At 41.0% G+C, this 12,170-nt stretch overlaps 3 protein-coding genes across 3 annotated transcripts; all 3 read left to right on the top strand.

Annotated features, from left to right (window-relative positions):
- The first annotated feature begins 302 nt into the window (after positions 1 to 302).
- On the top strand, positions 303 to 4,642 carry LOC122043153 (probable inactive purple acid phosphatase 29). Its single transcript, XM_042603634.1, has 4 exons — positions 303 to 723; positions 2,340 to 2,731; positions 3,053 to 3,503; positions 4,081 to 4,642. The coding sequence occupies exons 1-4, from the start codon at positions 369 to 371 to the stop codon at positions 4,110 to 4,112; spliced, it is 1,230 nt and encodes a 409-aa protein (XP_042459568.1). The 5' UTR covers positions 303 to 368; the 3' UTR covers positions 4,113 to 4,642.
- A 478-nt stretch (positions 4,643 to 5,120) lies between these two features.
- LOC122043155 (glycine-rich protein 2-like) lies at positions 5,121 to 6,207 on the top strand. The gene has a single exon (XM_042603637.1). The coding sequence runs from the start codon at positions 5,203 to 5,205 to the stop codon at positions 5,944 to 5,946; it is 744 nt and encodes a 247-aa protein (XP_042459571.1). The 5' UTR covers positions 5,121 to 5,202; the 3' UTR covers positions 5,947 to 6,207.
- Positions 6,208 to 10,361: 4,154 nt separating this feature from the next.
- On the top strand, positions 10,362 to 11,880 carry LOC122043154 (thaumatin-like protein 1). Its single transcript, XM_042603635.1, has 3 exons — positions 10,362 to 10,502; positions 10,581 to 11,256; positions 11,574 to 11,880. The coding sequence occupies exons 1-3, from the start codon at positions 10,448 to 10,450 to the stop codon at positions 11,743 to 11,745; spliced, it is 903 nt and encodes a 300-aa protein (XP_042459569.1). The 5' UTR covers positions 10,362 to 10,447; the 3' UTR covers positions 11,746 to 11,880.
- Positions 11,881 to 12,170: the final 290 nt, after the last annotated feature.

The raw sequence follows: 12,170 nt of genomic DNA, 5'->3' as shown, positions 1-12,170 counted from the left end.
TATAAGTGAAAATTTAGTTCCCTCTCTAACTTTTCAAATATAATAGTGAAAAACATATCAAGAGTGTTATGTGTGCAAAACATATCTCATCATAAAATAATATAAAAAATTTATTGCAAAATAGTTTTTAAAATTTGTTTTTTTCTTCAATTTTTCTATAATTCCAAAAATATAAAATGTAAGATTTCATCCCATTGCACAATGGGCCTTTATCAGATTTGGGCCCATGTACAATCTGATAACAGGACCATGAAATAAATTAAATCGCAGTGACAGCTGTATTATTAATTCCATGAAATAAATATCTCAGTTTTGTAAAATATTCATTTGACTCCTCGACGACGAGCCGACGAGCCTTCCCCGGCGAAATGGCCCGCCACTCCTCCATTCTCCTCCTCCTCCTCGTCCTAATCCTCGCACCAGCGGCCGCAGATGCCTCCATCTCTCTGCGAAGAGCGCCGTCTGTTCTACAGCGAAGGGGAGGAGGAGGCAGGGGAGCTGGCCGCGCTTCCCCTGCTCCGGCTCCGCGCCTGCTGTTCAAGGGGAGTCGTCCGGGCGAGTTCAAGATACTCCAGGTGGCCGACATGCACTACGCAGACGGCAGATCCACCGGCTGCCTCGACGTGTTCCCTAACCAGACCGCCACCTGCTCCGATCTCAACACCACCGCCTTCATCTACCGCGTCATCCGAGACGAGACTCCAGATCTCGTCGTGTTCACTGGTACGCTCCCTAAAAACGCCCATTCTTCCCCCTATTTTACCTTAATTTTATCTTTCGCTTTGTTTCTAGTGTTTGTGTGAGTTACCGAGAAAAATCACACTGGCAGTGTTTTTTATTGTGGGACGGCTGTGATTGTTGATGGCTGGAAAATGACATTCTTGCTAAGATTGATAGAGTATACTAGTCCAGGTGTGAGAACCACTTCTTTGTCCTGTTAAATGGATTAGCAGATTTAGGGTTCCCATTACTGATGAAGAATATGAAAGCAATGGATACCACTCCTCTTTTCATATGCCCCATTACAGCTTGAATCATAGTGGGATATTCAATAATCTTAAAATTTTATATCGATAAGATCAAAAGAATTGTTTTTTTTTTCTTTTTGATGTATTAGCTATTAAGAACATGAGATCAGAAGCTTTGTCTACTGCATGGTAAAAGCGTGCTCTGCTGTTCACTTCTGTTAACCTTTAGCACAGTCACAGTTGGTAGGTTGCTTGGAAAATAAATGCGTTTGGGGACTTTGTCTACTTGATGGTAAAGTGAGTGTTCTGCTGATGACTGTCATTAAAGTTCGTAGGTTGGTTGGACTAAAATGAGTTTGGACATTAGACAAATCGATACATTAGCTTAATATGAAGTTCTAGGGTCAGGTAAAGAATTTCAAATTATCTCAGAGCTAATGTGAGCTAACCTGGTTAATTTGGAACAAATAATTTTTGGATTGGTTAGTAAGGATACCATGTTCAGATTGTGTCAATGGATTGAATTGGTGATAGGACATTCATGTTTAAATTTTGAAAAAAAAAAAAGTAGCAGCTTAGTCTTTTCCAATCTCAAACCAGGCTCCACTGATGCAGAAATTAGAGTTCAGTGTCGATTGTTCAAAAAATGTCCAGACCACACTCCTTCACAACCCATTATACCAAAATGCCATCTTCAAAAATGTCCAGCACAGGTTTTACGAGCAATTTGGTGAAACAACTTGATGAACAAAAAAATTGCCAAAATAGTATTTTTATACAAGAAAGTATACCAAATAAATTTTATTTCAAGCATTGAGTGTGCTAAAAATGCCAGAAACAACATTTCCGCACAAAGTGATTTACCAATATATATAAAAGTAGTTGAACTTTGTAAAAAGTAAATGTATGCAAATGCAAAATTATTTGAGCTTACTAAAAAGTTCTTTATTTTCAAAAGTATCTACTACTCGTATCAATTTCACAACATAATACCTTAATACTTCATGCTACGTGAGATCAATGTTATGCATCGTTCTTTAAGTACTGTTAACCCACATGCAACATTCGGTTCACTGATGACAAAATTTGATCAGTGATTAAGGAACAGAATTGCCCATTGTAACAGACTTTCCCACGGATTTGTCTTTCCCAGCGCAAGTAGATATTTTCCACAATAAACCCTCCTATCGATCATAAATAAGGAATAGGTCATTTTGATAAAATCTTGAATGACCTTTGATTAAAGTAGCAATAACCTTCAAGATTGTGACCTGGTATACCTAGCGAAAAAATGTTGGCTATATCATTAATAAGGTATTCAAATTGATTCTCTGTATATGTATGGCTGAATGCATTGACTGCACTGAACAGGTGACAACATATTTGGCTTTGATGCAACTGATGCTGCCAAATCTTTGGATATGTCATTTGAGCCAGCAGTCAGTCTCAAGCTCCCATGGGCAGCTGTCTTGGGTAACCATGACCAGGAGTCTACCCTATCCCGCGAGGGTGTGATGCGCCACATTGTCAGTATGCCCTATACTCTTTCGAAGCTCAACCCAAATAGCTTCGATATTGATGGCTTTGGTAACTATAATTTGGAGATTTATGGTGCGGAGGGCTCATCACTGTCCAACAAATCAGTACTCAATCTCTACTTCCTTGACAGTGGTGATTACTCCACTGTCCCCTCCGTTCCTGGGTATGGCTGGATCAAAGCCTCCCAGCAAGTTTGGTTTAAGCAAACCTCCTCACGCCTGCAGGTATTCAAACAAATAGGACCCTTGCTATATTATGATTCACATTCATCATGCGATGAGCCATGTAGTTATTTTTATATTGTTATTGCATATTACAAGTTATGGTATCTGCTTCAGAAATCTCAAAGTTCCTACAAGTATATCATGTTAGAACTAAGTTTGTTACTATTGATTATTAACCCAATTGAGTGATGTTCCGGATTCAAAACGGCATGCCTGAGAACCTTGGTTTGAAGTGATCGCATTTTGATCACTTTGGAATTTTATAACAACCTGTTTAGTCGTCGATGGCACATGCATTTGAAGCATTCAGATATTTTGCAGAAAGAGTATATGAGGAAACCAAGTGCACAGAAGGAGGGCGCGCCAGGCCTCGTCTACTTCCACATCCCATTGCCAGAATTCAGCAGCTTTGATGCATCCAATTTTACAGGGGTGAAGCAAGAGGGTATCAGCTCTGCATCAATCAATTCTGGGTTTTTCTCAACATTGCTAGAGGCCAGGGATGTTAAGGCCGTTTTCACTGGGCATGATCACCTGAATGACTTTTGTGGAAAGCTGACTGGTATTCACCTTTGCTATGCTGGTGGGTTTGGTTACCATGCGTATGGAAAGGCGGGGTGGTCAAGAAGAGCGAGGGTGGTGTCGGCGTACCTGGAGAAGACAGTGAATGGTGAGTGGGGAGGGGTGAAATCAATCAAGACATGGAAACGCCTGGATGATAAATACCTTTCCACCATAGATTCCCAGGTCCTTTGGAGCAAAGGAACGAATGGTAAGCTCCTCTTCTTCTGCTAATGCTGCTTCCATTAGTGCACTGACCAAGCAAAAAGCGAAATTCTGTACCTGAACAAGTTCCTGTTCTTTAGAAATTTTACAAATTAGTCAACACTTAATGATTTTCTCTGCTAACGTTCCGTTTCTAGAACTCATCTGCTCAATTCCAATTTCGTAGAACATATGTAGAATGACTGTTGAACAGAGGCAACAAAACATGTCTGCATTGCAACCTTCTAGCTGAAGAATACCCTGAGTTTTAAGTTTTGAATTTCTTCTAGCTTCTCTAAATTGCATGGTGAAGCACAAGATCATGATTTGCCCCATCTATGGCAGAACAATTGAACTGTTTCAAAACATAAGCTTACTCACACTCACAGTTGGTACTAGTTTTAGATTGAATAAAAATTGCATTATAATAGTTTGTTTTCGATATGGATCTCTACTCACAGTTGGTACTAGTTTTAGATTGAATAAAAGGTGCATTATAATAGTTTGTTTTCGATATGGATCTCTACTCTGATTCATGAAAAGAATCACAAAACAATTATTATTTTTACTTGTATCATGTTCAGGTAGGCGTAGAAAGAGAACCTCTGGACATTGAAGTGTCGCCAAATCTATTCCCACAAAAGAATAGATACTTCAGGAGTTGCCGATTCTGGCAGTAAATAAGACAGCTCTCCCTCTGCGAAGAACAATGAAAGGGTTGCAATCCTTATTTGTAGTAATCGCCTGAAACACTCGTGCAGATGGAAATAGAAGCATTACACTTCTCTGTGAAATTTGAATGATGCGATAGTAGTTGATTTACTGCATTTTAAAACTGTAAGCAAGGATTCACAGCATATCATAAGACTTTTGGGGAGCAGCTGGCTTGAAGTCATAACAGACCGAGCCAAGTCTAGCCCGAAACACTACGAAAATCGACTGATCAGGCTCAAGCTGTGTTCAGTGGGAACTAGCATCGAATCTTAGTTGGACAATCTTGCACTGCAAACTCTAGTTTACTTCTATGGAAAGTGGGCATAGGATTCTCCACTCCTTTTGTTTCTATTGATGCTAGAAAATAATAGTTCCAAGTCATGGACTCTTATGCTTCCTTGGAAAAAGTATTAAAACACACGGTTTCTCCTTTTTGCCTATCTCCTTTCATGAGGAGATGCTTTTGCATCAATTCTTTAATACGCATATCAAAAATAAATAAATAAATAAAAATTATCATTTGTTATATTCTTTCAAGTTGTTATTTATAATGATAATTAAATCGAAATAATACAAAGAAAATTAACATAAATTTAGAAACGATTTAATAGAAATAAATACAAAGATTAAAATTTAAATTTCATAAGACTTTTTTTTAACTAATATTTAGTTAAATTTAAATATTAACATGATGAAGTTGAGTTTAATTAAGCCCATTAAAGGCTCCACTTCGACCAATCACAACCATCTTCCTCTCCAACGCCAGCTCATTAAGGCCACGCTTCCCCAAAACATACCCATCTCATCGGACCGTAGGAATTTCGCCTACCTTCTCGATCCACCGTCCGATGAAGATCTTGATGGCGTCGCCTCGTGGACGCGGCCCTCACGCCAAAGCGCCTCGATAAAGTATTAGAGAGAGAGACGCCTCTCTTTCGCTCGCCCTTTCTGTCGCGCGCGTTAGGGTTTCGGCGAGGTCGACGACGGCTTCCATGGCGCAGGAAAGCAACCGATCGAAGGGCATGGTGAAGTGGTTCAACGACGTCAAGGGGTTCGGATTCATCACCCCGGACGACGGCGGGGAGGATCTCTTCGTCCACCAGTCCTCCATCAAGTCCGATGGCTTCCGCACCCTTGTGGAGGGCGAGGCTGTTGAGTTCTCGATCTCCGAGAGCGAGGACGGACGCACTAAGGCCGTTGATGTCACTGGACCCGACGGATCTAACGTCCAGGGCGGCGGGAACGGGGGCGGACGCAGGGACGGGTTCGGCGGCGGCCGCGGTGGTGGATCGCGCGGAGGAGGTGGGGGGTACGGTGGTGGAGGGTACGGTTTCAACGGTGGGAGTAGGAGTGGCGGTGGGAGGGGTAGGGGCGGTGGTGGATATGGTGGGGGCGGTGGTGGATACGGTGGAGGTGGGGGTGGATATGGTGGCGGCGGTGGTGGCGCATGCTACACCTGCGGCGAATCTGGTCATATAGCTAGAGATTGCTACCAAGGAGGCGGTGGCGGTGGTGGCGGTGGCGGCGGCGGCGGCGGCGGCGGTGGCGGGGCTTGCTACAACTGTGGCGAAACTGGCCATCTGGCGAGGGACTGTTACCAGGGCAGCGGAGGAGGAGGAGGTGCAGGTGGCGGTGGCGGTGGAAGGTACTCCGGCGGAGGCAGCGGGGGTGATCGATCCTGCTACAACTGCGGTGAAATGGGGCACTTCGCTCGGGAATGTCCCGGCAAGAATTGAGTGGTGATCTCTTTCTTGCTTCGTCTCCTTAGCATTTTGCTTATCTGCTATAATGGTTCCATAGGCTTCATGCTGGGTTACTTTTTTTTGTGCTGTGGGATGTTTGCCCCTTCTCTATGTTTGGTCTTTTCGCTGGTCTTGATGGATTGTGTCTTATTTTGGGTTCTGCAAACAAAGTTTGGATGATGTATAGACTGCTGCTAGTCTTCATCTTTTTTTCTTAAGATATATACATTATGCTGCCGTATATTGTTTGTTCTACTTTTTCATTGTGATCTTCTTGCTGTTTCTATACACATTGTTTGTTCACATGAACTATAATTTAATCAATTCTAGTTTTCATACGAGTTTTGTGAAAGCTAAAATTTTGACACGGGATGTTAACGTGCTTAAACTTGTATTAACTGTAACAAGCTTCATTGATAATTCATGAAGTTGTTTACTGCTTGAATGAATTTCTTCACAGGTTGTATTAGTTTAAATACAGCAATAACATGCACCAGTAGCTTTAGATGAACACGCTTTGCTTGAGTAAGATGCTGAAGTGATGTTTGGTTCTTATGGGGTTGTTATAAAGGAGATTCCTTTATTGATAATGCTGTATTCTTTATTGTGTTTGTCTATGTACTTGGCTTTGTTTTGACGCTGGAATCTTACGTGGTTGTGATGCATTATGCATAGTAATTAGCTTCTTTTGAACCTTGTTATTTGTTACCTCTAGACTTCTATTGAATTATCTTTGTTATGGCACAAGCAAGAGAAAAAAGGTGTTTTGGTTGGTTGATTTTTTTTTTCTTTTACTTTTCATGCCATGGTTTTAGATTTGAATTTCATTGCAGAAACAACTATGTTTGTAAATGCTAATTGTTTTTTTCTCTTTTAAATTTTCCATGTCACCATTTTAGTCCTCTCACGTAAGAATCCTTTCCCTTGAAGGGATTTGTTTTATATGTTAATTGCTTTTTTACCTTTTTTACAATTTCCATGCGTGATTTTGAACCTCTACTCTCAAAGAAGAATTAGACAACTACATTCCACAAGTCATGAGTTGTGTAGGTTGATTCCTTTTTTTTCCCTTGCTTCTTGCATGATCCAAAGAAACTTTTTGTTGTTTTCTTTTTCCCGTTTGTCATTATTCATGCATGATAGAAGCGTGAACTCTTGAAGAAGGAAATTGCTTTTTGAATATTCATTTTGGAATATCTGTTGTCATTTTTCCTTTTATATACCTTTTGTATTCTTGTCTGTTCTCAGTGAAGACTTGATTAGTAACTGATGGCCTTTTTTGAAATTCTCCTGCAGCTTCTCTCCTGAAAATTCTGATTGCTATTTCTTGTTTCATATCATATAATAGTGGTTTGATATTACCTTGACTGGCTTGATTGTTGTGGTTGCTAAACATTTACTGCCATATATTTCAAATACATTGGTAACTTTGAATTTTGAATTCTATTAGAGTAATTGTTCGAATGTGATGGATGACCTTTTGCTAATGAGTATTTTGTTGGTAATGAATTGTAGCTTTGATTGTTCTAGTATGTTTAAGTTTACTGGTAGGTAATTATCTGGTGTCTACTACTGAAATCCAGATCCCACTCTAGGCATAGTGAGGAAAATACTCATCTTGAGTTTCAATATCCATGACACGGACTGTTTAGTTGCATCCGTCTTCATCTGCAGATAATCCAGTAGTTCTGTTGATTTTTTTTTCTCTTGTCAAATTTGAAGTTTTTTCCCTGCTCTGTTTACATTTTCTCGTATATACTAAATGTGTTCAAAACATTTATCTTACATTCACTCTTCGCTTGTTGCTACTGAATTTTAGCAGATTTATTGCCTGTTCTACTGATTACTGAACCTATGTGAACTTAAAGCTATAAAGGTTGCAACTTCAGTGTTGATTCTTGTCACTTGTTCAGATCCTCGTTCTGTCCTATTTCTTTGTCTGGTCAAGTGCACTCTTCTTATTCACCCTTAATCATTTCGACTCATTCAGGCGGATATTCATCCTCATTCTGCCTTATTTCTCGATCTGGAGCGGGCGAGTTCAGGATTGTGGTACAAAATCTAAACATAGCATATATGATTTCTTTTTCTGAAAAAAAAGGAGAGAAGAAATTGATGAGTGAACTCCTTGATCTTCAGTGAAGGTCTGAGTGAAATAGTCTAGGGACACAACCCGGTGAGCCATACATTCTAGGCCTGCTCATCCATTTCAGGATTTTTACCTGGTGGGCGGTTCGTGGGTCAGGGCCGTCAGGCCATTGACATTCACTTTTATGATACCTCGATTATTTTTTAAAAAATAATATATTATCTTATTAGCTAAAGAAAATATAATTCCTACAACAACAAAAAGACAAATTTGGTATTGCCATCCTCCCCGAGTCCAGGTCACCCTACCCCCGCACCAAAAAAGAGCAAGCAGCGGCAACCACAGCCGACACGATCCCAACTCGACCAATCCATCTCACCCTTTTCGCCTTTTACGCACCTTTATACCCCCAGCCACCGTGGTCACACACACCTTTCCCTATTCAATTCCCTCTCTTTCCAAACCCTAATCCATTCTGAGGTCAATCCCCTCTCACTTTGTCTCAGCAAAGGAAAGATGATAAGCTTCTTCCCCCTTTGCCTTTCCTTTGACCTATCACTGCTCCCTCGTTTACATTCTGATAAGAGACCTCGAGCGATTAATAGTGCGAGGTGACAGCACAGGAAACAAGAAGAAGAAGGAAGCTTCTCTAAAGCTTTCAATTTTTTTTTTAACAGACTGGCAAAAAAAGAGAAGGATTTGCCTGCGTCATCACTTATCCACTCCATGCAGCTTTACACGGCAGATTGCTTGCATGCAAAGCATTTAATTTTCCAACGTACCGTGACTTCATTCATCCTTAATATCCTTATACTCGGCCAATGAGCGAGCGTGAGGTTGCATCGCACCGTGCCTTCTGATGAAAATTTTTATTTTTGTTTTTTTTTTTAATTCTCTAATATCTTTCCATTTTTCTTCCCTCGGTGGAAACTTGGGTAAAAAAGGGAAGATCCTTCGGCCGGAAGTCGAAGAAATAGTAAAGGACGGAACAGCACCCGATTCGTTCAGGGCCCCGCAGTCATTGACCAATTGTAGCGTCGGTAAAGTTGTGGGAGGACACAGCGTTCGGGAAAGCTTCGCGAGGACGAAGTTTGACATTCTCCGGTCCCATCTCGGCGACCGTCTTTTACACACGTGGCCGCCATGCGAGAATCCAGACTTTTCAACGGACGGCTGACGCTCTTCCAATCATTTAAACAAAATATTCCGAGTGACTACAAGAGCACTCTCAAATTTTGCTAAAATCTCCAGACGCTCCTTCTGATCTGTGTTTTCTTACGCGGGTACAGGAGCACTCTCAATTTTTTTTTATTAATCTATACTGATTATTTTTCGATATTCTACCTTAATGAATTTAAATATCTTAAATTCATTATTTTTTTCCTTTTTTTATTTATAGTGCATAATATTTAACTAGATAATGTTTCTTTTATGCATTTTTTTTATATACCACTTGAGGTTTAAATAACTGAGAGTAGAGATATATCTTCGCAACAATGGACTATTAAATATTAGGTATTCTTTTAAATTACTATTTATTATACGCCTCACAATCCTATAGTCTAATAGTTATACGTAGAGAAATAAATCAGAAAACACTAAGCAAGTCATTATATAAAAATATATTTTTATCGACTTTATTAAAAATTAATTTTTATTTATTTCTATAAATGTATCGTATAATAATCAACTCAACGTAAACATTAACTAACATTATACGCGAAAGGTGACCTTACGTCCATTTCAAATAGTACTCTTCCTTTAGTGACCTTATCGGCTTATCCCTTAAACGCCTCTAACATTAGTCTATATTATTCACATGTCTTTATGCAATTACTTTTACCAATTTAGCAGTATATTATTTTTTGCCACATTTGTCATGGAGAGAGATAATTATTTTTTTGACTTTTGATATAAGTGATTATCTTTAATGATGAGATGTGCTTATTACCTCTTTTTTTATTTAAGACGATAAAATTAAACCTTTTCGACAATAAAAGGACAAAATATGAAGGAAAAAAACCTTTTTGACGATGTAAATAAACAAATACTACGTTCAATTGCTTAAGATAAGTAAACAAGAAAAAGGGAAGCATTTTGTTTCTCTCCTCTCCTCTCCTATCCTCTCCCCTCTTGTAAACAAGATCCAAGAATCCATGATCAAATAATTCACTCCTTATTACGCGCTAATCCTCACTGTCTTCCATTAATGTCATTAGAACCGTGTTTAAACTTTAACCCCACGGTTTAACCCTCGGCCTCTTGCTTTCCTTCCCCTTCGCGTATAAATCCTCAACGCCATGGCGAAGAAGTCGCCGCCAATCTCCACTTCCTTCCGTTCTTCATCGCCTTCCGAACCAAATAATCTTTGTTGCTTCTTAATCATTCGCGATCGGCGATCGCTCAATGTCTCGCCATCCGATCCTTTTCTTCTCTGTTCTGTTTCTGCGATTTGTTTCAGGTAATCTGTGGATTTTGTGAAGGATTTGAGTTGAGTGGCTGCGATTTTAATGGCGGAATACGTGGTTTGATTGCGCAGGGGAAGGCGCGGCGACGTTCTCCTTCGTGAACCACTGCGGCGACACCATTTGGCCAGGCGTCCTGTCGAGCTCCGGTAGCTCTCCGCTGGAGAGCACCGGATTCGAGCTCGCCGCGGGCGAAAGCAGGGCCCTTTACGCCTCCTCCGGTTGGTCCGGCCGCTTCTGGGCTCGCACCGGCTGTGTTTTCGACGCTTACGGTAACGGCTCATGCGGCACCGGCGACTGCGGGACTGGCAGGGTGGAGTGCGCTGGTTCGGGGGCGGCGCCGCCCGCCACTCTGGTAGAGTTCACGCTCGGCGGGGAGAAGGATTTCTACGACGTGAGCCTGGTGGATGGGTACAACCTGCCGGTGGTGGTGGAAGCGGCGGGCGGGGAGTGTCCGTCTACTGGGTGCTTGGCGGACATAAACCGGCGGTGCCCGGCGGAGCTCAGGGCGGGGGATGGCGCGGCGTGCCGCAGCGCGTGCGACGCGTTCGGGCAGCCGGAGTTCTGCTGCAGCGGGGAGTTTGGGAACCCGCAGACGTGCCGGCCGTCGGCGTACGCGCAGATGTTCAAGGCGGCGTGCCCGCGGTCCTACAGCTATGCCTTCGACGACGCCACCTCCACCTTCACCTGCTCCGCCGCCGGAGGAGCGCAGGCCTATTCCATCACCTTCTGCCCCGAATCCTCTACCAGGTATTACTTTACTTTGATCATTTCACTTTAGTCCTTACAGTTTAGTTTACTTTCAAAATACCCTTATAAATTTTAGAGTTCACATGTTAAGGTAGTTGAGATGATTTTAAAACTTTAATATATTTTAAAATGATAAATTTCATGAATTTAAATGATTTTATTTATTTTTACCTTCTACGCCTTTTGAAAAATCAAAGTATTAATTCCTAAAATAGCTCATCTAGTAATGATTGCTTAACCTCGAGTTCATACCATTGGATCAAATAAAAAATACATCAAAAAAATATGAAATATTATTATTTTTTATTAATTTGCAGTCAAAAATCCACCAAAAATAATACCCCTCCAAAAACTGGAGGAGAAGGAGAAGGAGAAGAATCGTGGCTCGCGAGTCTCGCCATCGGCAACGCTAACCCCTCCAGAATAGCAAGAAGGAAAGAAATAGTTTATTCAATTATAAGTCTCCTCCTGTATTTTTCCTTATTTTGAGGGTGCAGTTGTTTGTTTGACAATTAGGCAAAATTTCATTTCAGCCCTAAAGAAGTTTGCTTACATTTGTTTTTTTCTCAAGGCGCTATTGCCCTTTCCAATAATGATAAAAGAAATTAGATATTTTACATAAAATCCCTCTTCATACTAATTTTATCAAGGAACTGAGAAGGGATCCTTCTTCTGAACCCTAACGCCCCCTTCCATAATAGAGGGATGTAGAAAAAAAATCATTGTGTAAAAAATAGGAAAGAAAAAGTAACAGAAGTCAATTACCAATAATTTTTTAGTTAGTGGCGACATATCCTTAAGACAAGGTCAATAACTAGTCATAAGCACACAAGTAACAATCCTCGCAGCCTAGCTAGCTCACAATGACAATTGCAAGCTCATGAGCAAGCCGCGGCTCGTGAGTAAGCCATGAG

This window comes from Zingiber officinale, chromosome 2A (genome assembly GCF_018446385.1).
Source record: "Zingiber officinale cultivar Zhangliang chromosome 2A, Zo_v1.1, whole genome shotgun sequence".
NCBI lineage: Eukaryota > Viridiplantae > Streptophyta > Magnoliopsida > Zingiberales > Zingiberaceae > Zingiber > Zingiber officinale.
The sequence above is the reverse complement of the archived record's forward strand: the minus strand, read 5'-3'. Positions and strand labels throughout refer to the sequence as shown.